General features: G+C 40.6%; 1 protein-coding gene across 3 annotated transcripts in view; it reads right to left on the bottom strand.

Annotated features, from left to right (window-relative positions):
- Positions 1-291: 291 nt before the first annotated feature.
- Positions 292-27,220, bottom strand: part of TBC1D22A (TBC1 domain family member 22A) — a 162,219-nt gene continuing 135,290 nt past the window's right edge. For all 3 annotated transcript variants that reach the window (XM_070755361.1, XM_070755359.1, XM_070755360.1), the window contains one exon: positions 292-3,948. In XM_070755361.1, the coding sequence (XP_070611462.1) occupies positions 3,820-3,948 (129 nt within the window). In that variant the 3' untranslated portion in view covers positions 292-3,819. The remainder of the gene's footprint in view (positions 3,949-27,220) is intronic.

The following is a 27,220-nucleotide window of genomic DNA, read 5'->3' as shown; positions in this document are numbered from 1 at the left end:
CAATATTTGATGTCAGTACTAAAATCACTATCTCTGTGGCTATGTTTGTAAAATCTTGGTGTGTATTTATGTCTCTGTCTGTCTCCCCACCCACAGTAATTTTTATGTACTTGGCAGCATGCACATTTAAAATCCAAATGGATTTTGCATTCATCATACAACCTTTACTATTAAAATAATTTCAAAATCCTTAATATTTTCCTCTATTATAACTAGTTATTCTGACATAAAAAGATGTATTCATTTGAAACATTTATTAATTGCACAAATTATATAATAGACACAAATATCTTGGGTATTAATTGCATTTTATTAATGTTATACAAATCTATGGGCTTTTCCATATGAAATTAAAGACTAATGCAACCAGTTTGTTATAGTATATTTGAGATGTACAGGTGATTGCAAGATAGTTGTATCTTTCATCTTTCATATTTACATATTTAGTACATTGGTTTTATTTACATTACTAAGCATATACTATCGATAGAAATTGGTTATATGCACTGTACATTTAATATTGCATTTATGACAAGTTGGCTTTAAGCCTTCAATATAGCATTAGAGATCATGCTAAATTATTGAATTGTTCTAATATCTTTTCTACATTAGTAAATCTTAAATGGAAGAATATTGATATTAGATAGCAATTCAAAATTTTAACAAAGGGATGTAAAAGTGGCAGAAATATTATTTTTCCATATAACAGCTGGTTGGGATGGCACTTTTCCTGAGTTATACAAAGAAATCAAAACACAATTTCAAGGAAAAAGAATACATACACAGAAAATATATCATATGGGACGAATGATATCAGCTGTCTTAAATACCCAATTTTTTAAAAACAACATTGAAGGACTGAGTCATCCTTTGTTTTTAATATACCGTACTCAAGGGGTGTTTTTCCCCCCTAGGGCATGAAATATTATTCAGTTTTAAAGAGGAAGCAATAATGATCCCAACAAGGCCCGAAAGTCAAATCAAATGGAATTATTTTTTTTGTTCATTTCTCCATATTAATACGTACATTTAACACAGTAAAACAGATCCATTTTACACAAGAGAAATTCCTATGCAAATTATACAATTTTAAAAAGTACAAATCCATGTGCTCTATATCTTTATTTTTCTTTTTAATGATTCATACAATTTTCATTCTCACTGCATTTCAGCTGGTTTGTTGTTGTTTTTCCTTGAGGGAAGGTTTATTTATTTTATTTGACACAATCTGACAATTTAAAAATAATAATAACGCACTGAACTTTAAAGTATCCTTATGTTTAAAAATTCTTTAACACATGGGGCTAAGAATCTGTATTTACCTTACAAACTTAGTAGGGGGGCCGGGGGGGATGCCGAAAAACTAAATGTAATTTCCATTGTATGATTAAAGTCAGGAATCTATTGGAATACATTGGCTGTGAATCACTATATTAGTAGATGGAGGGTAGGATTAGGATTAACACAGATACCTTAACAGAAAGGGGTGGTGCAATGTAGCCCCCTCAAATCAGTAGTGACCTGGAAGCTCTCATAAATTGTATTCTGTTTATGACCCTGCATCTGTGTTACAATAATAACAGAACTACAGTGGTACCTCTACCTAAGAACTCCTCTACTTACAAACTTTTCTAGATAAGAACCGGGTGTTCAAGATTTTTTTTGCCTCTTTTCAAGAACCATTTTCCACTAACAAACCCGAGCTTCCGAAACTATAACCAGAAAAAGCAAGGAGAAGCCTCCGTGGGGCCTCTCTAGGAATCTCCTGGGAGGAAACAGGGCCAGAAAAGGCAGGGAGAAGCCTCTGTGGGGCCTCTCTAGGAATCTCCTGGGAGGAAACAGGGCCGGAAAAGGCGGGGAGAAGCCTCCATGGGGCCTCTTTAGGAATCTCCTGGGAGGAAACAGGGCCTCCACCCTCCCTGTGGTTTCCTCAATCACACACATTATTTGCTTTTACATTGATTCCTATGGGAAAAATTGCTTCTTCTTAAAAACTTTTCTACTTAAGAACCTGGTAACGGAACGAATTAAGTTCATAAGTAGTGGTACCACTGTACTCTGCTTTGTTCAATAAAGCTGTTAAAAAACATGCGTTTGAAAATGAAGAACTCAAATGGAACTGGAATATGTTTCACAATCACATAGCCCAACACAATCAAAACGCATAGTTAAACAATATCAGAAAGAGAATATGGCAAATGCTCCACAGAACAAAATGTCTTTAAACAATAAACTTTAAAAAATCTGTGTAACCTATGAAAGGCCAGGAAAAAAATAGTGCTATTCCCTGTAATTATCATGTGTTTTGGCATCTATCCACTCAGAAAAGAAGTCAACATATACAACCACACTAAGGCATTCAAATAAAGACTTAAAGGCACACATGAAGAACTCCTAATATTATCTTATTCCATTTATAGTTCAGATTGGTTCAGGACTTAGTGAAGAAATATGATCTAGGAAAAGAGGTTTTCCTACATCATATTTAGGAGATTTGGTATACTGGTATCATTGCATTTTTGCAACAACCTCTCTTTTATACAAAGATCAAGAACACTTGGCTCTGTCAATTGTATGCCAGATATAGAGTCTTTAAGAATAAATCACCTTTTGCTTAAAATATATATTGCAGTGAAAACATTAACTGCTCGAGTCTGTTAAATTGGACACTTCAAAAGTTTAATGGTTGGTGAATATTTTAGAAAGCCAACCCATTTATATTATTAACCAAGTCCTTTCACTGAATTTCTTCAATAGGTTGCTGCTAAACATACATGTTTTTTATATAAATTGGCTCTTAATTAATCAAGAACTCTGCATGATGGTTGCAAGAGAGTATATTTGAGATATCGTCGGTCCAATTTTCTAAACTTAATCAACACATTGCAACTCCATGCTTATATTCTAAGAGCTGAGGTATACCCACACTCATACCAAATCACATTATCAAGTGCCCCGTTGTATTATAAATTCAACAGCAGCACAGTAGTATAAGGCAGTAGCACATCAAAATATATCCTCATGTATAAAGTAAGATTTTAATTAGGAAAATATTGAAACTAAAAGATCTACATGCACAAAAAGGTTTTAAACCATTAGCTTAGTAATACAATATGGCAAACCAAACCTATTTCCTATTCTATAGTCAATGTTTTGGAAACTCCAAATAGTCAAATAACATAGTAAACATTATCTGCACACAGCTGAGTAAAAGGTCCGAGGATCTCATTTGACCACACATGTGGCATTATTTTCAAGTTTTAAATATTGTGTTTCATTAAAATCTACTCCTGGACTTCATTGTGTAAACAAACTTTCTGTTAAAAGGAGTTAAATATCCTGTGTTTGTGAACAAAATAAGTGTGCAACCACCTCTACACAACCTTCTTGCCTAATTTATTTGTGCTCATTTTTAATGCAAGACTGATTATGAGCTTGCATGCACCTCGTCACACCAAAAAAATGCTTCCATCAAAATGAACATAATTGACTAGGAATGAAAGTGATGGAGACAACACAATCAATCATTATATCCCAATGAACATAACACACTTTATTCATCTGCCTGGTAACTCAGTTACCAAAGAAAAAAGGAACCATAATGAAAATAAAATTTAATTTTCTTTAATCATTGAACAAGAATATTTCTTTTTTAAATACACAAGATCTTCCCCAAGCCTCTACTCTCATTTCTTTGGTAATCCGATGGGTTCTTCCTCAACATTAATTCTAGAAACTATAGACAATTGTGTGCCAGCACAATCACAATATGGAAACTGATTTGATGTCACAATCAGAGCCACACTTTGTAAATTCTTTTTATCGCTTGTAATGGTTTGGAGCATCTGCAAATGCAAACTTCAGTCTGTAGGCTTCAGCAAGGAGAATGCTGATGTCTTCGTTTCCCCAGTGCATCGTAGGCAAATTCTGTAAAAAGATTAGCAGTTCCTTGTGGAAAGAAAAAGAGAAATAAATCATAAGATACATTTGGTTAACGTCACTGGTTACTTTTGCAGTAGCAATCTAAAACTTCAAGACTGCATTCACCAAATTTGAGTTCTTTCTACACGTATGTCTGCTAAAAAGCACAACGAAAATAGCATGTCATTTGTGATTGAGAATTTTTATTTATTTATTTTTTGGATTTGTATGCCGCCCCTCTCCGTAGACTCGGGGCGGCTAACAACAGTAATAAAAAACATCATGTAAATCCAATACTAAAAACAACTAAAAAACCCTTATTATAAAACTAAACATCCATACAAACAAACATACCAAAGACGGGCTACAAGAATGGTGGAAGGTCTTAAGCATAAAACGTATCAGGAAAGACTTAATGAACTCAATCTGTATAGTCTGGAGGACAGAAGGAAAAGGGGGGGGGGGACATGATCGAAACATTTAAATATGTTAAAGGGTTAAATAAGGTCCAGGAGGGAAGTGTTTTTAATAGGAAAGTGAACACAAGGACAAGGGGACACAATCTGAAGTTAGTTGGGGGAAAGATCAAAAGCAACATGAGAAAATATTATTTTACTGAAAGAGCAGTAGATCCTTGGAACAAACTTCCAGCAGACGTGGTTGGTAAATCCACAGCAACTGAATTTAAACATGCCTGGGATAAACATATATCCATCCTAAGATAAAATACAGAAAATAGTATAAGGGCAGACTAGATGAACCATGAGGTCTTTTTCTGCCGTCAGACTTCTATGTTTCTATTTCTGTAAATATTTTTTCCAAGATAACTGCAAAGTATAACAACACAAAGGATCTTTAAATATTAGTTATTTCTTCAAGATGTCTTTACAAGGAATGCTGTCTGCTCAGTCCAGTTAAAAAATACTTGTGTGCATCCATAAATGAAATAATGTCAAAACCAGGTCTACAAACACCATGATATCTATCTTTTGATGTAAACAACTGTTCCAAAGATAAGTACACTTAAGAACCAAGAGATAGAAATCTGAAGAAAACAAATAGTTTGCCAATTTAAACAGTGGCAAATAGATTCTGTTTTGCTAGATAATTCATGCTAGTTTAACTGTTGCTCACTATCTGTTTTCTCAAATGGCTAAGCATTTTGTTTCTAAGAATAAATTTGTTCTTAGGAATAAGATACAACATAAACTGTAATAATATTATCCAGACTTATTTTAAAAACTTGAAAAGCAGTTGTAAAACGAACTCTCTTAAGACTAAGCCAGCTATTAATAGTTAGATATCCTAATATTAACATGGAGTAGCTGTAAGAGAAAACAAATGATGTGTCCATTTTATATATAAGTACAATAAATATTAAACCAAAGTTTGAAGTAATGCCAATAAAACTACGTTATTGTAATGAACTGCTGCCATGGCTTAATAACAATTGTACAAAATAGGGATGCTTTTTTCTGATGTATATGATACATGCAAGATGAGGATCTCTTTAAACTGAATGGGAAAGTATATGGCTCATCATCTTTACTCTCATTTCAAACAAGCCAACACATTACACGAGAACAAAAGTAGGGACTTGCCTGATTAGATTACTCTTTTCCCTCCTGAAAGGTGGAAATAATGGAAAACATACTAGTGAACACTAGCATTCTGAAAGATTCAGAATAATCTCTGGGGGGAGCTGGTTCCACAGGGTCGGAGCCACCACAGAGAAGGCTCTTCCCCTGGGTCCCGCCAGATGACATTGTTTAGTCGACGGGACCCGGAGAAGGCCAACTATGTGGGATCTAATCGGTCGCTGGGATTCGTGCAGCAGAAGGCGGTCCCGGAGATATTCTGCCCCGATGCCATGTAGGGCTTTATAGGTCATAACCAACACTTTGAATTGTGACCGGAAACTGATCGGCAACCAATGCAGACTGCGGAGTGTTGGAGTAACATGGGCATATTTAGAGAAGCCCATGATTGCTCTCGCAGCTGCATTCTGCACGATCTGAAGTTTCCGAACATTCTTCAAAGGTAGCCCCATGTAGAGAGCATTACAGTAGTCGAGCCTCGAGGTGATGAGGGCATGAGTGACTGTGAGCAGTGACTCCCGATCCAGATAGGGCCGCAACTGGTGCACCAGGCGAACCTGGGCAAACGCCCCCCTCACCACAGCTGAAAGATGGTTCTCTAATGTGAGCTGTGGATCGAGGAGGACGCCCAAGTTGCGGACCCTCTCTGAGGGGTCAATACTTCCCCCCCCAGGGTAATGGAAGGACAGATGGAGGTGTCCTTGGGAGGCAAAACCCACAGCCACTCCGTCTTATCCAGGTTGAGTTTGAGTTTCCTAACGGGCAGGAAGCAGCAGGTGAAGCTAGGAAAAATCACATCAGATACATGTACAATTAGCATAGGGCCCCCCCAAGGCTGTGTACTCTCACCACTTCTCTTTTCTCTGTACACCAATGACTGCATCTCAAACGATCCATCTGTTAAACTACTGAAGATTTCAGATGATACAACAGTCATTGGACTCATTCGAGACAATGATGAATCCGCATACAGACGGGAGGTTGAACAACTAACCTTGTGGTGTGACCGGAACAATCTAGAACTGAACACACTCAAAACCATAGAAATGGTGGTAGACTTTAGGAGAAACCCTCCATCCTTCCACCTCTCACAATACTAGATAACATAGTATTAACAGTAGAGACCTTCAAATTTCCAGGTTCTATCATATCTCAAGACCTAAAATGGCCACCTAACATCAAAAACATCATCAAAAAAGCACAACAAAGAATGTTCTTTCTGCGCCAACTCAGGAAACTCAAACTGCCCAAGGAGCTGCTGATGCAGTTCTACAGAGGAAACATTGAGTCTGTCATCTGCACCTCTATAACTGTCTGGTGTGGTGCTGCAACCCAACAAGACCAACACAGACTTCAGAGGACAATCAGAACTGCAGAAAAAACAATTGCTGCCAACCTGCCTTTCATTGAAGAACTGTATACTGCATGAGTCAAAAAGAGGGTGGAGAAAATATTTACTGACTCCTCACATCCTGGACATAAACTGTTTCAACTCCTACCCTCAAAACGTTGCTACAGAGCACTGCACACCAAGACAACTAGACACAAGAACAGTTTTTTCCCCAAACGCCATCACTCTGCTAAACAAATAATTCCCTCAACACTGTCAAACTAAGTCTGCACTTTTATTTCTACTAGTTTTTTTCTCACCACTCCTATCATCCTTTTTCTCCCACTTAGAACTGTATGACTGTACTTGTTGCTTGTTTCCTAAGATTTTTATTAATATTGTTTCTTCATTGCTTATTTTACCCCTATGACAACCATTAAGTGTTGTACCACATGATTCTTGACAAATGGATCTTTTTCTTTTATGTACACTGAGAGCATATGCACCAAGACAAATTCCTTGTGTGTCCAATCCCACTTGGCCAATAAAGAATTATATTCTGTTCTATTCTATACTAGAGTAGATTGGACTAGACTAAATGGCGGTCATGTGATTAGGGGTAAGATGGCCTGACTTTTTTTTCCCTAATGCCATATTAAAAAAAAAAATGGTATATATTTTATAGAAGTTTTATTTCTCCTTTCGTCCTTTATTGTCTCTCACCCCACCCCATAGTGGTGAATAAATCTAATTTGTGTACCGCACTGTATCATATTTATCAAGCAAGTCACAGATTTTATAGAACGTACAGTGGTACCTCATCTTACGAACGCCTCTTCTAACGAACTTTTCAAGATACGAACCCGGTGTTTAAGATTTTTTTGCCTCTTCTTCCGAACTATTTTCACCTTACGAACCCAAGCAGCTGCTGCTGGGAAGAAGGTGTTTCTTTTTTCCCCCTTTTTTGAAGAAAGAAAAGGGAGGGGCAGCTTGGAGGAGTAAAGATTTTGCATGCTTGCAAAGGCACTGAAACGGTGTCTTTTGAAGAAAGAAAAGGGAGGGGCAGCTTGGAGGAGTAAAGATTTTGCATGCTTGCAAAGGCACTGAAACGGTGTCTTTTGAAGAAAGAAAAGGGAGGGGCAGCTTGGAGGAGTAAAGATTTTGCATGCTTGCAAAGGCACTGAAACGGTGTCTTTTTAAGAAAGAAAAGGAAGGGGCAGCTTGGAGGAGTAAAGATTTTGGCATGCTTGCAAAGGCACTGAAACGGTGTCTTTTTAAGAAAGAAAAGGAAGGGGCAGCTTGGAGGAGTAAAGATTTTGGCATGCTTGCAAAGGCACTGAAACGGTGTCTTTTGAAGAAAGAAAAGGGAGGGGCAGCTTGGAGGAGTAAAGATTTTGCATGCTTGCAAAGGCACTGAAACGGTGTCTTTTGAAGAAAGAAAAGGGAGGGGCAGCTTGGAGGAGTAAAGATTTTGCATGCTTGCAAAGGCACTGAAACGGTGTCTTTTGAAGAAAGAAAAGGGAGGGGCAGCTTGGGGGAGTAAAGATTTTGCATGCTTGCAAAGGCACTGAAACGGTGTCTTTTTAAGAAAGAAAAGGGAGGGGCAGCTTGGAGGATTTAAGATTTTGCATGCTTGCAAAGGCACTGAAATGGTGTCTTTTGAAGAAAGAAAAGGGAGGGGCAGCTTGGAGGAGTAAAGATTTTGGCATGCTTGCAAAGGCACTGAAACGGTGTCTTTTGAAGAAAGAAAAGGGAGGGGCAGCTTGGAGAAGTAAAGATTTTGCATGCTTGCAAAGGCATTGAAACGGTGTCTTTTGAAGAAAAAAAGGGAGGGGCAGCTTGGAGGAGTAAAGATTTTGCATGCTTGCAAAGGCATTGAAACTGTCTTTGAAGAAAGAAAAGGGAGGGGCAGCTTGGAGGAGTAAAGATTTTGCATGCTTGCAAAGGCACTGAAACGGTGTCTTTTGAAGAAAGAAAAGGGAGGGGCGCCCCCCTTGCCTTTCTTCCTTCCCACTCACCCTTTAGCCTAGCCTTGTTTCTTCCACCCGCCCCCTTTAGCTGCTTCTCCCTGCCCTCTGTTTGCCTCCCTTCTAAAGTTTGGGATTTTCCTGAAGGATTTGCATGCATTATTTGCTTTTACATTGATTCCTATGGGAAACATTGTTTCATCTTACGAACGTTTCACCTTACGAACCTCCTCCTGGAACCAATTAAGTTCGTATGATGAGGTACCACTGTATTTTCATTCTTGTATACTAAACTCATGCTACCTTTAAAAATGTTATTATCCTTTAGAACAATTCCATATTCTGACCTGGATTTGCACAGTATTACTTTTTATGTCCATCTTCTTTTATACAACCTTTGACAAGGTTTCCCAGAATAATTGTAAACCTCAAATAAATCCATAAAAGCAGTTTATATAAATGATTTCTTTGACAATTCTGTTACTAGTTGGGGAGGAAAAATCCTAGCCAAAATGTGGATGACCTAGTACCAAAAATAGAAAAATAAGTGATAGTTATATTTGACTCAACTGTCAGCTTTTGCAATTGGTCAACTAGGCCTGACAGCTCCCAAGAAGGTAAAACCAGGAAGGTGACATTTTGACAGAGCAAACCTCCACTAAACTTTCAGCCAAAACAAGTGACTACTTTAAGATAGAAACATAGAAACATAGAAGTCTGACGGCAGAAAAAGACCTCATGGTCCATCTAGTCTGCCCTTATACTATTTTCTGTATTTTATCTTAGGATGGATATATGTTTATCCCAGGCATGTTTAAATTCAGTTACTGTGGATTTATCTACCACGTCTGCTGGAAGTTTGTTCCAAGGATCTACTACTCTTTCAGTAAAATAATATTTTCTCATGTTGCTTTTGATCTTTCCCCCAACTAACTTCAGATTGTGTCCCCTTGTCCTTGTGTTCACTTTCCTATTAAAAACACTTCCCTCCTGGACCTTATTTAACCCTTTAATATATTTAAATGTTTCGATCATGTCCCCCCTTTTCCTTCTGTCCTCCAGACTATACAGATTGAGTTCATTAAGTCTTTCCTGATACGTTTTATGCTTAAGACCTTCCACCATTCTTGTAGCCCGTCTTTGGACCCGTTCAATTTTGTCAATATCTTTTTGTAGGTGAGGTCTCCAGAACTGAACACAGTATTCCAAATGTGGTCTCACCAGCATTCTATATAGATTCTATATAGATGCAGAAATTAAAGCTAACAAATTAAGGGAATATTATTCTCCATGTTAATATTTCAAAAGGAATACAATACTATAGATTTTCAAAGTGGTGCGAACTGGGCTGGAGTTAATTAACATTTCTATTTTTTTTTAATTCTATATATGTTGTAAAGTTGACATTTGAGGCTGGTACTTTCCTTTGGAGCATGTCAGTTTTTTATATAATTAAGTTCTTAATTAGAAAAATCTAAAAAAAAAAAAGGTAATGAAAGTCAGATTGAGCAGAAAGCGAAGGAAAGTATTTACAGCCCTAATAGTGTCTGCCTACCCTTGACTTTCAGTTTAGTAAAACTGAGGTCAGAAATAATAATGCCCTAGAGGGGGGGAATTATTTGAGTCAATTATTTCATCTGGTGAGGCACACAATAAATAACTATAAAGCTCGCAAGGCCTACATGAGTTAAGCAGCCAGCTGGATTTGCTTGCTAAATTAGACATTATTTTTAAAAAAGCATTAATATTTTATAGACTAACCGAAACAGAAGACTCAAGAGGAAGTCTTGTAATTCAAATGCTTCTTAATTGGTGAGAAGAATATCAAGGATGTGTCAATAAAATTGAATACTGACATTCATTGGTACAACAGCCTTATATAGCTCTCTAAAACGAGGGCATATAATGGCAAAGGCTGAATAAAAATTGATTTGGCATTAAAAGACAAAAGATTTTAATGCAGAATGTGTAGGACAGAGGGAAGGGGAAATGTGATGCCTATTTATGAAATTGAATGAGATTACTTATGTATGTACAAATAAAGTAATGTTTTTCATATCAATATCTTTATTAGTTTTTCACATTTTAGATATCACAATAATTCTTTCAGCAAATCTACAGCCTTTTAAAATATACATTGTTTTGTATTTATACAGTTTATATATTATCTTACAATATTTTATAGTTCTACATCTTCAGCCCACACTTACTCTTCAACTTTCTATCATCAATCCAACCATGCCACTTTTCCCATATTCCATGATAATCTTATTAGAAACATAGAAGTCTGACGGCAGAAAAAGACCTCATGGTCCATCTAGTCTGCCCTTATACTATTTTCTGTATTTTATCTTAGGATGGATATATGTTTATCCCAGGCATGTTTAAATTCAGTTACTGTGGATTTATCTACCACGTCTGCTGGTATTCTTATTCTTATTCTTTTTGTCCTTTAAGTTCTATTGTTAATTTGTCCATCTCTGCACATTCATATATATTTTTTAATCATCAGACTCTCAGTGGGTATATTTTGGTTTCTCCAACACTGTGCATATGCAATCCTAGCAGCGGTTATTATATGAAAAATCAAATACTTAATATTTTTGTCATATTGTCTTTTAAATATTCCTAATAAAAATAGTCATGAAGTGAATTCTACTGTTAACCCTACTACTTCTTGTAACCAATTGTGTATCCGCTTCAGTACTTCTTCGCTTCTAAACACAACCACCATGTGTGAAAGAAGGTTCCTTGGTCTTCTTTACATTTCCAACAGGTCAAATTTAAATAAAAAAATAAAAGAAGTTATTTATTTATTCATTCATTCATTCATTCATTCATTCATTCATTCATTTATTGGATTTGTATGCCGCCCCTCTCTGTGGACTCGGGGAGGCTAACAACAGTGACAAAAAGAAGAATGTAAAAATCCAATACTAAAACAGCTAAAATCCCTTGTTATAAAACCAAACATACATACAAACATACCATGCATAAATTGTAGAAGCCTAGAGGAGAAAGATTATCTTAGTTCCCCCATGCCTGATGGCAGAGGTGGGTTTTGAGGAGCTTACGAAAGGCAAGGAGGGTGGGGGCTATTCTAATGTCTGAGGGGAGCTGGTTCCAGAGGACCGGGGCCGCCACAGAGAAGGCTCTTCCCCTGGGCCCCGCCAACTGACATTGTTTAGTTGACGGGACCCGGAGAAGGCCCACTCTGTGGGACCTAACTGGTCGCTGGGATTCGTGTGGCAGAAGGCGGTCCCTGAGATAATCTGGCCCGGTGCCATGAAGGGCTTTATAGGTCATAACCAACACTTTGAATTGTGACCGGAAATTGATCGGCAGCCAATGCAGACTGCGGAGTGTTGGTGTGACATGGGCATATTTAGGGAAGCCCATGATTGCTCTCGCAGCTGCATTCTGCATGATCTGAAGTTTCCGAACACTTTTCAAAGGTAGCCCCATGTAGAGAGCATTACAGTAGTCGAGCCTCGAGGTGATGAGGGCATGAGTGACTGTGAGAAATGACTCCCGGTCCAAATAGGGCCGCAACTGGTGCACCAGGCGAACCTGGGCAAACGCCCCCCTCGCCACAGCTGAAAGATGTTTCTCTAATGTGAAGCCCAAGGAGAACGCCCAAGTTGCGGACCCTCTCTGAGGGGGTCAATGACTCCCCCCCCAGGGTAATGGATGGACAGATGGAATTGTCCTTGGGAGGCAAAACCCACAGCCACTCCGTCTTATCAGGGTTGAGTTTGAGTCTGTTGACACCCATCCAGACCCCAACAGCCTCCAGGCACCGGCACATCACTTCCACTGCTTCACTGACTGGTAAATAAAGTAAATTTAACATCCTGGCTTTTAACTGAGTTGTAAAACCCAGCTCTAGAAAAAAGAATGCCATATAGAACAAGGAATTGTACCTAACTGCTTACATCAGGGGGCAAAACAAGACATATGTACATTGTTTTCCATCTTGCTGTGGCAGTGTAACAGGTTAGCATTTAGACAGTCATAGGAGAATAGATGCAACTTTTTTAAAAAAGAAAAATATAGTAAATCACTTTTCTTCTGTCAAATTGTCTGAAAAAATAAGCATGTGCCACTTTATCCCATATTATTCATTTTATACCACAAGGCTTCCCCCTCTGTTTGGAGGAGAGGGTAAAGGTTGATTTACTCTCATCAGCAGTTTTGATTGAATTTGTTGCATCCAGGGTGTCTGCGGTTTTCTTTTTTAGTTTCACTAGAGGCTATAAAATGATAAAGCCAGTAATTGGCATTGTTATTCATATATCTACTGCAGAAAGAACCACAAAAAGAAAACAATTTTCTTTAGAGCAAGGCCTTTCCAGTGGCAGCTATGAATTACCAACACACACACACTCACAAACACACCCAAACACAGAATCACTGCTAAGACATTTACTTTGGAAAGCTTAGGTCACCTAAACTGCAATTGTCAGAAAATCTTTTGGAAAATGGAAAATATCTACAATTTGACATAAAGCAATTCTTTGGTGATCGTTATTAAAACAGTTAAAAATAATTTGAGTAGGGGGGAAAAGGTATTCTGAAATTCACAAATGGATCATAGATCCGACTGTGAACATGATCTAAAGGCGCGAGGTGGCGCAGTAGGTACAGTACAGTACTGCAAGCCATTAAAGCTGACCTGAACGTGTTCTACTGCAGGTGTGAAAGGAAACTACAGCCACCTATCTCCACAATCCCACTCCAGACACACTAACAACAGCCAAACGTCCTATAACTGACCCCATCCCATTGTGTTCACAACCCCTGGTGATCACAGAAAAGAAAATGTAAGATCTTGAAAGCTTAGAACTACGACGCCTAAAACACGATCTAAGTATTGCCCACAAGATCAAATGCTGCAACATTCTACCTGTCAATGACTACTTCAGCTTCAACCGCAACAACACAAGAGCACGCAACAGATTCAAACTTAATATTAATCGCTCCAAACTTGACTGTAAAAAATAGGACTTCAGCAACCGAGTTGTCAAAGCATGGAACTCATTACCTGACTCAGTAGTGTCAACCCCCAACCCCCAACATTTTTCCCTTAGACTGTCCACGATTGACCTCTCCAGGTTCCTTAGAGGTCAGTAAGGGGCGTGCATAAGTGCACCAGTGTGCCTTCCGTCCCCTGTCCAATTGTCTCTCCTTATCTCATTTATCTTTTCTTCCTTTCAAATTTGTTCACCTATACTTTTATATCTTTTCTTCTATTCGTTTATTTAGTTATATTACTACATATCTATTCTCTTCAATGTGTATTATGTTTTGGACTAACTAGATAGATAGATAGATAGATAGATAGATAGATAGATAGATAGATAGATAGATAGATAGATAGATAAATAAATAAATAAATAAATAAAATATTTCACAGACAAAAGCCAGGAAAAGCACCAGGCCTAGACAAGATAACTCCTTTTTGCTTAAAAGTCTAATGCTGATAAATTGTCCTTCCATTGTCACCCAAATCTTCTATATCTTCTATAGGGTCTATAGAGCCGAGGTGGCACAGTGGGTAGAGTACAGCATTGCAAGCCACTAAAGCTGACCTGAACGTGTTCTACTGCAGGTGTGAAAGGAAACTACAGCCACCTCTCTCCACAATCCCCACTCCAGACACCAACAACAGCCAAACCTCCTACAACTGACCCCATCCCATTGCGTTCACAACCGCTGGTGATCACAGAAAAGGAAGTGTGAGATCTATTTCACAGACCAAAGCCAGGAAAAGCACCAGGCCTAGACTAGATAACTCCTTTTTGCTTAAAAGTCTAATGCTGATCAATTGGCCTTCCATCTTCACCCAAATCTTCTCTATCTTCTATAGGGTCTCTAGAGCCGAGGTGGCGCAGTGGGTAGAGTGCAGTACCACAGGCCACTAAAACTGACTGCTAGATCTGCAGGTCAGCGGTTCAGATCTCATCGCCGGCTCAAGGTTGACTCATCCTTCCATCCTTCCGAGGTGGATAAAATGAGGACCCGGATTGTGGGGGCAATATGCTGGCTCTGTTAAAAAGTGTTATTGCTGACATGTTGTAAGCCACCCTGAGTCTAAGGAGAAAGGGCGGCATAAAAAAAGATTGAATGAATAAATAAATAAATAAATAAATAAAATGCAAACATGACCAAGAAATTAATTAGAATGTACTTATAATTAACAAGAGTGGAAAGGAATCTTAGAGATCTTCTAATGCAACTCTTTGTTCCAGCCACGCAAGAACAAATGGCTGTCCAAGACCTTATATCATTTTGAACAAATTGTTGTCCAATTTTTCCTTGAATAAATTTTTCCCTGATGAAGCAATCACAACTTCTGCAGACAAGTTGTTGCACTGATTGTTATTGCTGTCAGGAAATTGGTTGACTCCCTCTTTTCTGTGACTGCTCCTCAAATATTGAAAGACTGCTATCATGTCATCCCCAGTCCTTCTCTTTCTTAAACTAAGCATATCTAGTTCCTGCAACCGTTCATCATATGATTTAACCTCCAGAACCCTAATCGTCTTTGTTGCTCTTTCTACAGCCTCCCATGCATTATTGTATCACGGAATTGGACAGAGTATTTCTAGTGCAGTATAAAGCAAGTATTACTATTATTATTATTTATTATTATTTATTAGATTTGTATGTCGCCCCTCTCCGTAGACTCGGGGTGGCTCACAGCAATGATAAAAACAATATACAATGACAAATCTAATAGTTAGAATCTAAAATAACAATAATACATTTTTAAAAGTCTAAAAAACAAGAAACCCCAATATATAAAAAACATACATACAGTCATATCATACACAAAAAAGCCTACATAGGCAGGGGGAGATGTTTCAGTTCCCCCACGCTTGACGACAGAGGTGGGTTTTAAGGAGTTTACGAAAGGCAAGGAGGGTGGGGGCAGTTCTAATCTCTGGAGGGAGCTGACTCCAGAGGATCGGAGCCGCCACAGAGAAGGCTCTTCCTCTGGGTCCCGCTAAATGACATTGTTTAGTTGACGGGACCTGGAGGAGACCAACTCTGTGGGACCTAACCGGTCGCTGGGATTCGTGCGGCAGAAGGCGGTCTCGTAGATAACCTGGTCCGGTGCCATGAAGGGCTTTCCTACCTAATACCTAGAACTCCACTGGCTTTTTTGGGCAACTGCAGCATGCTGTTCATGTTAAAGTGCCTGTTCATTAATAGCAATAGCATTTAGACTTATATACTGCTTCATAGTGCTTTTACAGCCCTCTCTAAACGGTTTATAGAATCAGCATATTGCCCCCAACAATCTGGGTCCTCATTTTACAGACCTCGGACCTATGGGAGGCTGAACCGGTGGTGACATTTGAGCTGCTGAAGTACAGCTAGCAGTTAGCTGAAGTAGCCTGCAGTGTGCGCCACCTGAGACATCTAGACCAGTGGTGGGATTCAAAATGTTTTTACTACTGGTTCTGTGGGCGTGGCTTGGTGGGCATGGCAGGGGAAGGATACTGTAAAATCTCCATTCCCTCCCTACTCCAAGGAACGCTATGCAAAATCCCCATTTCCTCCTGATCAGTACTCCCAATACAGTGTGCGCAATCAGGAGGCAGAGAATTGATGGTGGGGGGGGGGGGGTTCCAATCAGAGGTGATATTTACTGGTTCTCCAAACTACAAAGCAAGTAGGATGCTTGGCTGCATAGCTAGAGGTATAACAAGCAGGAAGAGGGAGATTATGATCCTGCTATATAGAGTGCTGGTAAGACCACATTTGGAGTACTGTGTTCAGTTCTGGAGACCTCACCTACAAAAAGATATTGACAAAATTGAACGGGTCCAAAGACGGGCTACAAGAATGGTGGAAGGTCTTAAGCATAAAACGTATCAGGAAAGACTTAATGAACTCAATCTGTATAGTCTAAAGGACAGAAGGAAAAGGGGGGACATGATCAAAACATTTAAATATGTTAAAGGATTAAATAAGATTCAGGAGGGAAGTGTTTTTAATAGGAAAGTGAACACAAGAACAAGGGGACACAATCTGAAGTTAGTTGGGGGAAAAGATCAAAAGCAACATGAGAAAATATTATTTTACTGAAAGAGTAGTAGATGCTTGGAACAAACTTCCAGCAGACGTGGTTGGTAAATCCACAGTAACTGAATTTAAACATGCCTGGGATAAACATATATCCACCCTAAGATAAATACAGAAAATAGTATAAGGGCAGACTAGATGGATCATGAGGTCTTTTTCTGCCGTCAGTCTTCTATGTTTCTATGTTTCTATGTTACCCAAAATTTCTGCTACTGGTTCTCCAGAACAAGTCAGAACCTGCTGAATCCCACCTCTGATCTAGATCCCTCTTAGAGTTGCTGCTGTGCAGATTCCACAATGGGGATAATGTAGTATTTCCACAACTTGGAATGTGCCAGGACTACGTATTGGAATTTCAAGCCACACACAACAAAATACACTTTCCTTACTTCAAAGATTCAGCTTTGAAAATGCAACCTTTAAAAATCAAATTGTAACAGCTGAGTCATAATTTCTTTGAGGCGTTTTAAGGAATTCATGCTTCCAGAGAACTTTTAGACGAACAGCAGGATTTATGAAATCTGCCTATACTGTCTTTTGGCTAGTTAATATGTTTTAACCAATCTTAAAAGCATTGGCTGCCAATCAGTTTCTGGTCACAATTCAAAGTGTTGGTCATGACCTTTAAATCCCTACATGGCATTGGACCAGAGTACCTCCGGAACCGCCTGCTACCGTACGAATCCCAGGAGCCGATAAGGTCCCACAGAGTTGGCCTTCTCCGGGTCCCGTTGACTAAACAATGTCGTCTGGCGGGCCCCAGGGGAAGAGCCTTCTCTGTGGCGACCCCGGCCCTCTGGAATCAACTCCCCCCGGAGATTAGAACTGCTCCCACTCTCCTTGTCTTCTGTAAACTACTTAAGACCCACCTATACCACCAGGCATGGGGGATTTGAGACATCTTTCCCCCAGGCTTATTATAATTTATGTTTGGTATGTATGTGCTGTTTGGTTTTTAATTATGATAGGTTTTTTAGTTTTTTAATATTAGATTTGTGCCATTATAATATTGTTTTTATCGTTGTTGTGAGCCGCTCCGAGTCTTCGGAGAGGGGCGGCATACAAATCTAATAAATAATAATAATAATAATAATAATTATTATTATTATTATTATTATTATTTTTATTACTAAATTAAGAAAAAAGCAAAAAGACAAGAAACAATACTTTAAATGATTTGTTCCATTTGCACAGATATTATATTATGTGTGCATCTTCTGGACAGAACAATAAAGTATGTGCAATCTAAGAAACATTCTATAGACATGGGTTTCTGAATCTATTATCTGATCATTAGAAAGTATATAGGCTAGGATTAAAATAACAGACAAACAACTCTTCAACTTGTTTTGATACGAATGAATTCCTTCAGGATTGCCAGAGGCCAACAACTTAAAATAACCAACCAGAACTCCAGACAGGAATACAGTACAGTATACAGGGATTCCAAAAGTAACACAAAAACAGTACTGACACAATGCAACAACAGCAGGAAGTGGATTGACAGTTTTACAAGTATCCTCATGTCATCTGATGTAGCCAATTTAGCTACAATATAGATGGTAGTAGGCCATCTTACCAAAGTTTTTTTAAAAAAAAAGTTAGAAAGAATTATTATTATTATTTATTAGATTTGTATGCCGCCCATTCTTTTTAAAAAAAGTTATACACAAATAGACATACAAACACACATAGTGTATATAGGAAACACAGTTCCTATTATACTATTGCTCAAGATTGGTCTATTTGTTTTTCTTACATTTCTCGTTTGGTTTTAATATTTGTAATACATTTGTGGTTTGTTTTGGTTTTCCTCCATATTTATCCAATTTCTGGGTATTTTATGATACATAGCCAATCTCCGTTATCTCCACAGGCTCGCCTCCTTTTTATCAGCTGAGCCAGGAAAAGATATCAGCTTTTGGTTATAATTCTCAGCAAAATATTTCTGGCTTCCAGTCAATATGTGTGGTTTTTTTAATATATCTTCTATCCATTTTCTAATTTTAGTCCAGAATTTTCTGGCTTTCTCATTGTTGTGGTTAGCTCTGCCCCAGCTCCTGCCCCAAGGAATGTGGAGGTGGATGTGGGGGAGACATCCACATGCTGCACGCCTATTTTGCTCCCAGTGGAATCTGCCGACGAAGTCTCCTCTGACCAAGGAGCCCTGAGTGACAGGGAAGAGGAGAGTTTGGCAGACAGCCCAGGAGGAGATCAATCATCTGTATCATCTCTGGATTCTGAACAAGAATTAATGACACATTCACGCATGCATAGAGTGATGCATAGGAAGCAACAACTAAAGGATTACAGTGATCCCTCGAGTTTCGCGATCTCGATCTTAGCGAAACGCTATATCGCGATTTTAAAAAAAAAATTAATTAAAAAAAACCCCACTTCCGCGTTTGGCTTCAGGACTCAGCTGGGAAGCGGCACGGCTTTTAAAAGGTCGCAGCCGGCCTGGGGGGCTTCCCAGCACCCCCCCCGAACCCCCAACCTGGGTCTTCCCGGCCGCCCACGCAAAGGGGAAACCCCGGCTCCTCGCTGATGCCCGCCGCTCGCCCGTCCGCCAGCAAGAGGGGGAAGACCCAGGGAAGGTTCCTTCGGCCGCCCAGCAGCTGATCTGCTCGGTAGCGCAGCAGCAGCGAGGAGCCGAATCGGAATTTCCCCTTTGCGTGGGCGGCAGGGAACGCAAACTCCACCATCTACGCATGCGCGGCCATAGAAAAAAAGGGCGCGCATGCGTAGATGGTGATTTTACTTCCGCAACCCTACATCGCGAAAAATCGATTATCGCGAGGGGTCTTGGAACGGAACCCTCGCGATAATAGAGGGATCACTGTATTACAAAAGTAAATGAGGCCCCTGTGGTTGGGTGGGGCTGCTGTAATTAGTGCTGCTGCTATAAATAGCAGTGTGTGGGTTTGGCTGTTGTGGAGAATTATCTGATTGTTGTGTTTCATGAATGTCTTGCTGATTCCGGCCTTTTGTTTGTTGACTTTTCACCACTTTGAAACCAAAGAAAAGCAAAGTGTGTTTCACTTCCTGGAAGAAGAAGGGCTGTGACTTTCTTCACAGCTGCAAGCTAAGTACTTACGAACTGATAAGGGACTTGTACAAACTACCAGGTTGTTTTGGGACGAGTGCTCTTTGCAATACAAAAAGAGTGCTTAGTTTATTTTGAATTTTGTGATAAAGAACATTGTTTTGAATTTTCAAACGTGTGTGTGTCTGAAATTTGTACCTTTGAATTTTTGGGAGGCTCCTACCAGAGAGTCCGGCAGAACACTCATAAGTCCACCACTGATGATAATAAGTGTCATACAATTTCCGGCATTTCTAGAATAGTAGTGATATTTTCTTGGACATCTTTGCTAGATCAGCTAGAGGAATATGCCATCTACAAAACATCTTGCATCTTGCTTAATTCTGTAGACTCATTGTGTACAGTCAATTTTGAATTTACTTGCCACATTTTTTCCCATTTTGCCAATTCAATATTGTATCCCAAGCTCTGTGCCCATCTAATCATAGTTTCTTTAACCGTTTTCTCTTCTCCTTCATAACGTAACAGGAATTTGTATAATTTACTAATTAATTTATTGTCCATGTATAAAATCATTTTGTCTAGTTCTTGATGCTTGGTCTGTCCTATATCTAGTTGGAATTGGATATATATGTGGACCAATCCAAATTAATGCCCTGTTCCTGCAACTGTTGTCTGGTTTTTAATACACAATCTTATGCTAATAAATATTTGTATCCTATTATTTTAAGTGCCTCAGAATAGAAAGTCCATACAGAGAGTGGTGAGGACAGCCGAGAAGATTATAGGATGCTTGCTTCCCTTATTCAGGATACTACTTACAAGCATATGTGGTTAGAGCTCAAAACATTGTTAGAGACCCCACACACCCTCTTTAATGGTCTGCTTCTGTTGCTTCCCACTGGGAGGAGATTCTAAGTACTTCTAGCAGGACTACCAGATTCTGTAACAGATTTGTTCCTTGGGCCATTTGTCTGGTAAACTTGCAAGATTTGTTTTTCCTCACTATGTTATATGTATACTTGCGAACTAGACTGTGATGTTTCTCTGTGTTGTATATATTCATTATATATATTATATATATATATATATTATATATATTCATTCCTAACAGACAGGAAGCAGCAGGTGAAGCTAGGAAAAATCACATCAGATATATGTACAATTAGCACAGGTGCCCCGCAAGGCTGTGTACTCTCACCACTTCTCTTCTCTCTATACACTAATGACTGCATCTCATACGATCCATCTGTTAAACTACTGAAGTTTGCAGATGATACAACAGTGATCGGACTCATTCGAGACAACGATGAATCCCCATACAGACTGGAAGTTGCTTAATAACGGTCCCTTGTTCCGGCTCTGTGAACCCAATCTTGGGTACTGGTGATGAGTGTAACTCTGGCCCTGGGCTCAGGTTGCTGCTGCTCAATGCCAGGTCGGTGGTAAATAAAGCTCTCCTCATCCGGGACCTGATCCTGGATGAGGAGGCCGACCTGGCTTGTATTACTGAAACCTGGCTGGGCCCGGAGGGAGGTGTTCCCCTCTCTGAAATTTGCCCAGCCGGGTTTCAGATATGGCATCAACCTCGACCCCAGGGAAGGGGGGGAGGAGTGGCTATTGTTGCCAGGGAGAGCCTTTGCCTGCGTAGACTCATTGCTCCGGAAATTGCGGGTTGCGAGTCTCTCTTGATGAGGTTGGACTTAGGGGTTCAGGTGGGCTTATTTCTCACGTACCTGCCTCCCAGCTGCGTGTCAAAAGCCCTGCCTGTGCTACTCGAGGAAGTAGCCGGGTTGGCGGTGGAGTTCCCCGGACTTATTGTCCTGGGGGACTTCAATCTGCCGTCACTCGGCGAAACCTCTGGGTTGGCACAGGAGTTCATGGCCACCATGACAGCCATGGACCTGACTCAAGTAGTTCAGGGTCCGACTCACGAGGGAGGACACGCACCTGACATGGTATTCCTTTCTGAGCAACTGAGTAATGGTCTGAGACTAAGGGGCTTAGATGCGTTGCCTTTGTCATGGTCAGACCATTTCCTACTACGGCTTGACTTCCTGGCTCCAATCCTTCCCCGCAGGGAGGCGGAACCAATTAAGATGTTCCGCCCCAGACGCCTGATGGACCCTGAGGGCTTTCAGACGGCGCTTGGGGTTATACCAGAGGCACTTGTCCACAGTTCGGCAGAGTCTCTTGCGGAGGCCTGGAACAAGGCCGCAGCGGAGGCTCTTGACCGGATTGCGCCTTTGCGACCTCTCCGAGGCGCTAGACCCCGTAGAGCTCCATGGTTCAACGAGGAGCTCCGGGAGTTGAAACGCCAGAAGAGACGTCTAGAGAAGCGATGGAGGAAGAGTAGGTCTGAATCCGACCGAACACTTGTAAGAGCTTTTATTAAGACTTACAAAGTGGCGCTCAAGGCGGCAAGATGCGCGTACCATGCCGCCTTGATTGCATCAGCGGAATCCCGCCCGGCCGCTCTGTTTAGGGTGACCCGCTCCCTTCTTAATCAGGGGGGAGTTGGGGAGCCCTTACAGAGTAGTGCCGAGGACTTTAACACGTTTTTCGCTGATAAAGTCGCTCGGATCCGAGCCGACCTCGACTCCAATTGTAAAACAGAGTCGACTGACAACGAGTCAGTCGAGGTGACTGGGGCACGTACTTGTCCACCTGTCTGGGAAGAGTTTGATCTGGTGACACCTGATGAAGTGGACAAGGCCATTGGAGCTGCGAGTTCTGCCACCTGTTTACTGGATCCGTGTCCCTCCTGGTTGGTTTCGGCCAGCAGGGAGGTGACACGGAGCTGGGCCCAGGAGATTACCAACGCTTCCTTGGGGAGGGGAGTTTTTCCATCACTCTATAAAGAAGCGCTTGTGCGCCCCCTCCTCAAGAAGCCCTCCCTGGACCCAGCCGTACTTAACAACTATCGTCCAGTCTCCAACCTTCCCTTTATGGGGAAGGTTGTCGAGAAGGTGGTGGCACTCCAGCTCCAGCGGTCCTTGGAAGAAGCCGATTATCTAGGTCCCCGGCAGTCGGGTTTCAGGCCCGGTTACAGCACGGAAACCGCTTTGGTCGCGTTGATGGATGATCTCTGGCGGGCCCGGGACAGGGGTTTATCCTCTGTCCTGGTGCTCCTTGACCTCTCAGCGGCTTTCGATACCATCGACCATGGTATCCTTCTGCACCGGCTGGGGGTGGGAGGCACTGTTCTTCAGTGGTTCTCCTCCTACCTCTCTGGCCGGTCGCAGTCGGTGTTAGTGGGGGGCCAGAGGTCGACTCCTAGGTTTCTCCCTTGTGGGGTGCCTCAGGGGTCGGTCCTCTCCCCCCTGCTATTCAACATCTACATGAAACCGCTGGGTGAGATCATCCAAGGACATGGGGTGAGGTATCATCAATATGCGGATGATACCCAGCTTTACATCTCCACCCCATGCCCAGTCAACGAAGCGGTGGAAGTGATGTGCCGGTGCCTGGAGGCTGTTGGGGCCTGGATGGGTGTCAACAGACTCAAGCTCAACCCGGATAAGACGGAGTGGCTGTGGGTTCTGCCTCCCAAGGACAATCCCATCTGTCCGTCCATCACCCTGGGGGGGGAATTGTTGACCCCCTCAGAGAGGGTCCGCAACTTGGGCGTCCTCCTCGATCCACAGCTCACATTAGAACAACATCTTTCAGCTGTGGCGAGGGGGGCGTTTGCCCAAATTCGCCTGGTGCACCAGTTGCGGCCCTATCTGGACCGGGACTCATTGCTCACAGTCACTCATGCCCTCATCACCTCGAGGTTCGACTACTGTAATGCTCTCTACATGGGGCTACCTTTGAAAAGTATTCGGAAACTTCAGATCGTGCAAAATGCAGCTGCGAGAGCAGTCATGGGCCTACCTAGGTATGCCCATGTTTCACCATCACTCCGCAGTCTGCATTGGCTGCCGATCAATTTCCGGTCACAATTCAAAGTGTTGGTTATGACCTTTAAAGCCCTTCATGGCATTGGACCAGAATATCTCCGAGACCGCCTCCTGCCGCACGAATCCCAGCGACCGATTAGGTCCCACAGAGTGGGCCTTCTCCGGGTCCCGTCAACTAAACAATGTCGGTTGGCGGGCCCCAGGGGAAGAGCCTTCTCTGTGGCGGCCCCGGCCCTCTGGAACCAACTCCCCCCGGAGATTAGAACTGCCCCTACTCTTCCTGCCTTCCGTAAACTCCTTAAAACCCACCTTTGCCGTCAGGCATGGGGGAACTGAAACATCTCCCCCTGGGCACGTTTAATTTATGCATGGTATGTCTGTGTGTATGACTGTTAGTATATGGGTTTTTTAAATATTTAAATATTTTAAATTTGCCTGATTGCTTATGATTTGTTTTTACATGTTGTGAGCCGCCCCGAGTCTTCGGAGAGGGGCGGCATACAAATCTAAGTAATAAATAATAAATAAATAAATAAACTATCCTTGTGGTGTGACCAGAACAATCTAGAACTGAACACACTCAAAACCGTAGAAATGGTGGTAGACTTTAAGAGAAACCCTTCCACCCTTCCACCTCTCACAATACTAGACAACACAGTATCAACAGCAGAGACCTTCAAATTTCTAGGTTCTATCATATCTCAAGACCTAAAATGGTCACCTAACATAAAAAACATCATCAAAAAAGCACAACAAAGAATGTTCTTTCTGCGCCAGCTCAGGAAGCTCAAACTGCCCAAGGAGCTGCTGATTCAGTTCTACAGAGGAATCATTGAGTCTGTCATCTGCACCTCTATAACTGTCTGGTTTGGTGCTGCAACCCAACAGGACCGACACAGACTTCAGAGGATAATCAGAATTGCAGAAAAAACAATTGCTGCCAATCTGCCTTCCATTGAGGACCTGTATACTGCACAAGTCAAAAAGGGGGCGGGGAAAATATTTACTGACCCCTCACATCCTGGACACAAATTGTTTCAACTCCTGCCCTCAAAACGTCGCTACAGAGCACTGCACACCAAGACAACTAGACACAAGAACAGTTTTTTTCCGAACGCCATCACTCTACTAAAGAAATAATTCCCTCAACACTGTCAGACTTTCTACTAAATCTGCACTTCTATTCTACTAGTTTTTCTCATCATTCCTTTCACCCATTTCCTCCCATGTTGACTGCATGACTGTAACTTGTTGCGTATATCCTAAGATTTTTATTAATATTGCTTCTTCATTGCTTATTTGACCCCTGTGACAATCATTAAGTGTTGTACCACATGATTCTTGACAAATGTATCTTTTTATTTTATGTACGTTGAGAGCATATGCACCAAGACAAATTCCTTGTGTGTCCAATCACACTTGGCCAATAAAAATTATATTCTATTCTATTCTATATGCGGATATATGCATAATTTTGTATTTATTTATTTAGTCATATTTATGTAGTGGAGGGGTGACCCTTTGAGAGCTGTATTCAATGAAATTTCATTTTAATGTACGCTGATTAGTGTACATTCAAAGGGACAATAAAGTTATTCTACGTCTGTCTAAAGAGCCTTAAAAGTTTGGAACCTGATTGAATTTTCAATATTTCTGCATAAATATGACTTAAAACGAGATCCGTTTGCTACACATCTTAAAAGAGAAGGGAACCTAATTAAACAAGTCAAAATTATCCTTGTTCATTTATTTATTAAGGAAAATGAACGAGGGCTTTATATTTGTACTTAGCAAAAGTATTCAAACTTCTAAGACTATCAATGTTCACAAAAACATTATCAGAGCTATGCAGCTTTGGATCAAATATGCAGGTTGGATGAAGTCATATTTATGCAAAAAAAATCGAAAATCCAAAAGGGATCACAAACTTTTAAGCACAGCAGAATTTATATGAACCCAATAAATATCATGTATAGCAAGGCATCCTGACCTCTGAAGGGATGTTCATATTTTCCTCAAAAGGGATTAAGAGAAATAATTCTGCCTGCCAAGGGCATATGGGAAGCATTAGATTAAGAGAAGGCTCTGTGATAATAAGGAATTCCAAAGTTCAGTATTTATCTGGCTGCAAATATAAATTTAGTCCCCAGGAACAGATGTCAGATCATTTTATCATTTAAGGTTCTGGATTTGCTGAGTAGCTTGAAAAAAAGCTCATGGAAACTGGTGAGAAGAGGCTTTAAACTGGCAGGTTAGCCCAAATAATTCTTTTTTCAGAGCAAATAAATTTTGTCACCTGCTGAAATGGGGACAAAGGGAGGGAAGACATTTTGCACGAGTTATTACTATTTAAATTATTTAGGTATATCAGATCTGCTTATATTCTGTCCCTAATATGTAAATTTCCAAGAAGGCCAGACAATTTCTACGTGAACGATCTTCTTGAAGATTCAAAACCCTTTACAATTCATGCACTAGTCAATTCTGTGTTGCTATAATGAAAATAAGGCATAATTGGTTACAGGTATAATGACTTCTGTTTCATTTATCACTTGAGATTCAATACATATTAGTTATATTGTTTAGAGAGATGTATTTCATTTCATAAGCTATATTTTAGATCTACACTTGCATAGGTAACTGATCCGCCATTATAATAATACCATTTCCCCTGAAAATAAGACTCTGTCTTCTATTTTTTTGAATTGTGAAATAAGTGCTTGGCCCTATTGTCATGCACTCTAAATTGGGCTTCTTATCAGAGGATGTCTTATTTTGAGGAAAACAGGGTATACGTGTTATTTATTGATTTATTATTTAGTAGTCCTCAATTTATGACCACAACTGAGTCCAAAATTTATATTGCTATAAAGCCCTTCATAGCACCGGACCAGATTATCTCAGGGACCGTCTTCTGCTGCACGAATCCCAGTGACCAGTTAGGTCCCACAGAGTGGGTCTTCTCCAGGTTCCGTCAATTAAACAATGCTGCTTGGTGGGACCCAGGGGAAGAGCCTTCTCTGTGGCGGCCCTGGCCCTCTGGAACCAACTCCCCCCCAGAGATTAGAATTGCCCCCACCCTCCTTGCCTTTCGTAAGCTACTTAAAACCCACCTCTGCCACCAGGCATGGGGGAACTGAGATACTCTTTCCCCCTAAGCCGTTACAATTTTATGCATGGTATGTCTGTATGTCTGTTTGGTTTTTATTATAATGGGTTTTTAATTGTTTTTAGTATTGGATTACAGTATTATTGTACGCTGTTTTATGATTGCTGTTAGCCGCCCCGAGTCTTCGGAGAGGGGCGGCATATAAATCCAATCAATCAATCAATCAATCAATAAATAAATAAATAAATAA

The sequence above is a fragment of the Erythrolamprus reginae genome, chromosome 6, assembly GCF_031021105.1.
Source record: "Erythrolamprus reginae isolate rEryReg1 chromosome 6, rEryReg1.hap1, whole genome shotgun sequence".
In the NCBI taxonomy this organism is placed as follows: Eukaryota; Metazoa; Chordata; class Lepidosauria; order Squamata; family Dipsadidae; genus Erythrolamprus; species Erythrolamprus reginae.
Note: the sequence above shows the minus strand (reverse complement) of the source record. Positions and strands in the feature narration are given on the sequence as shown.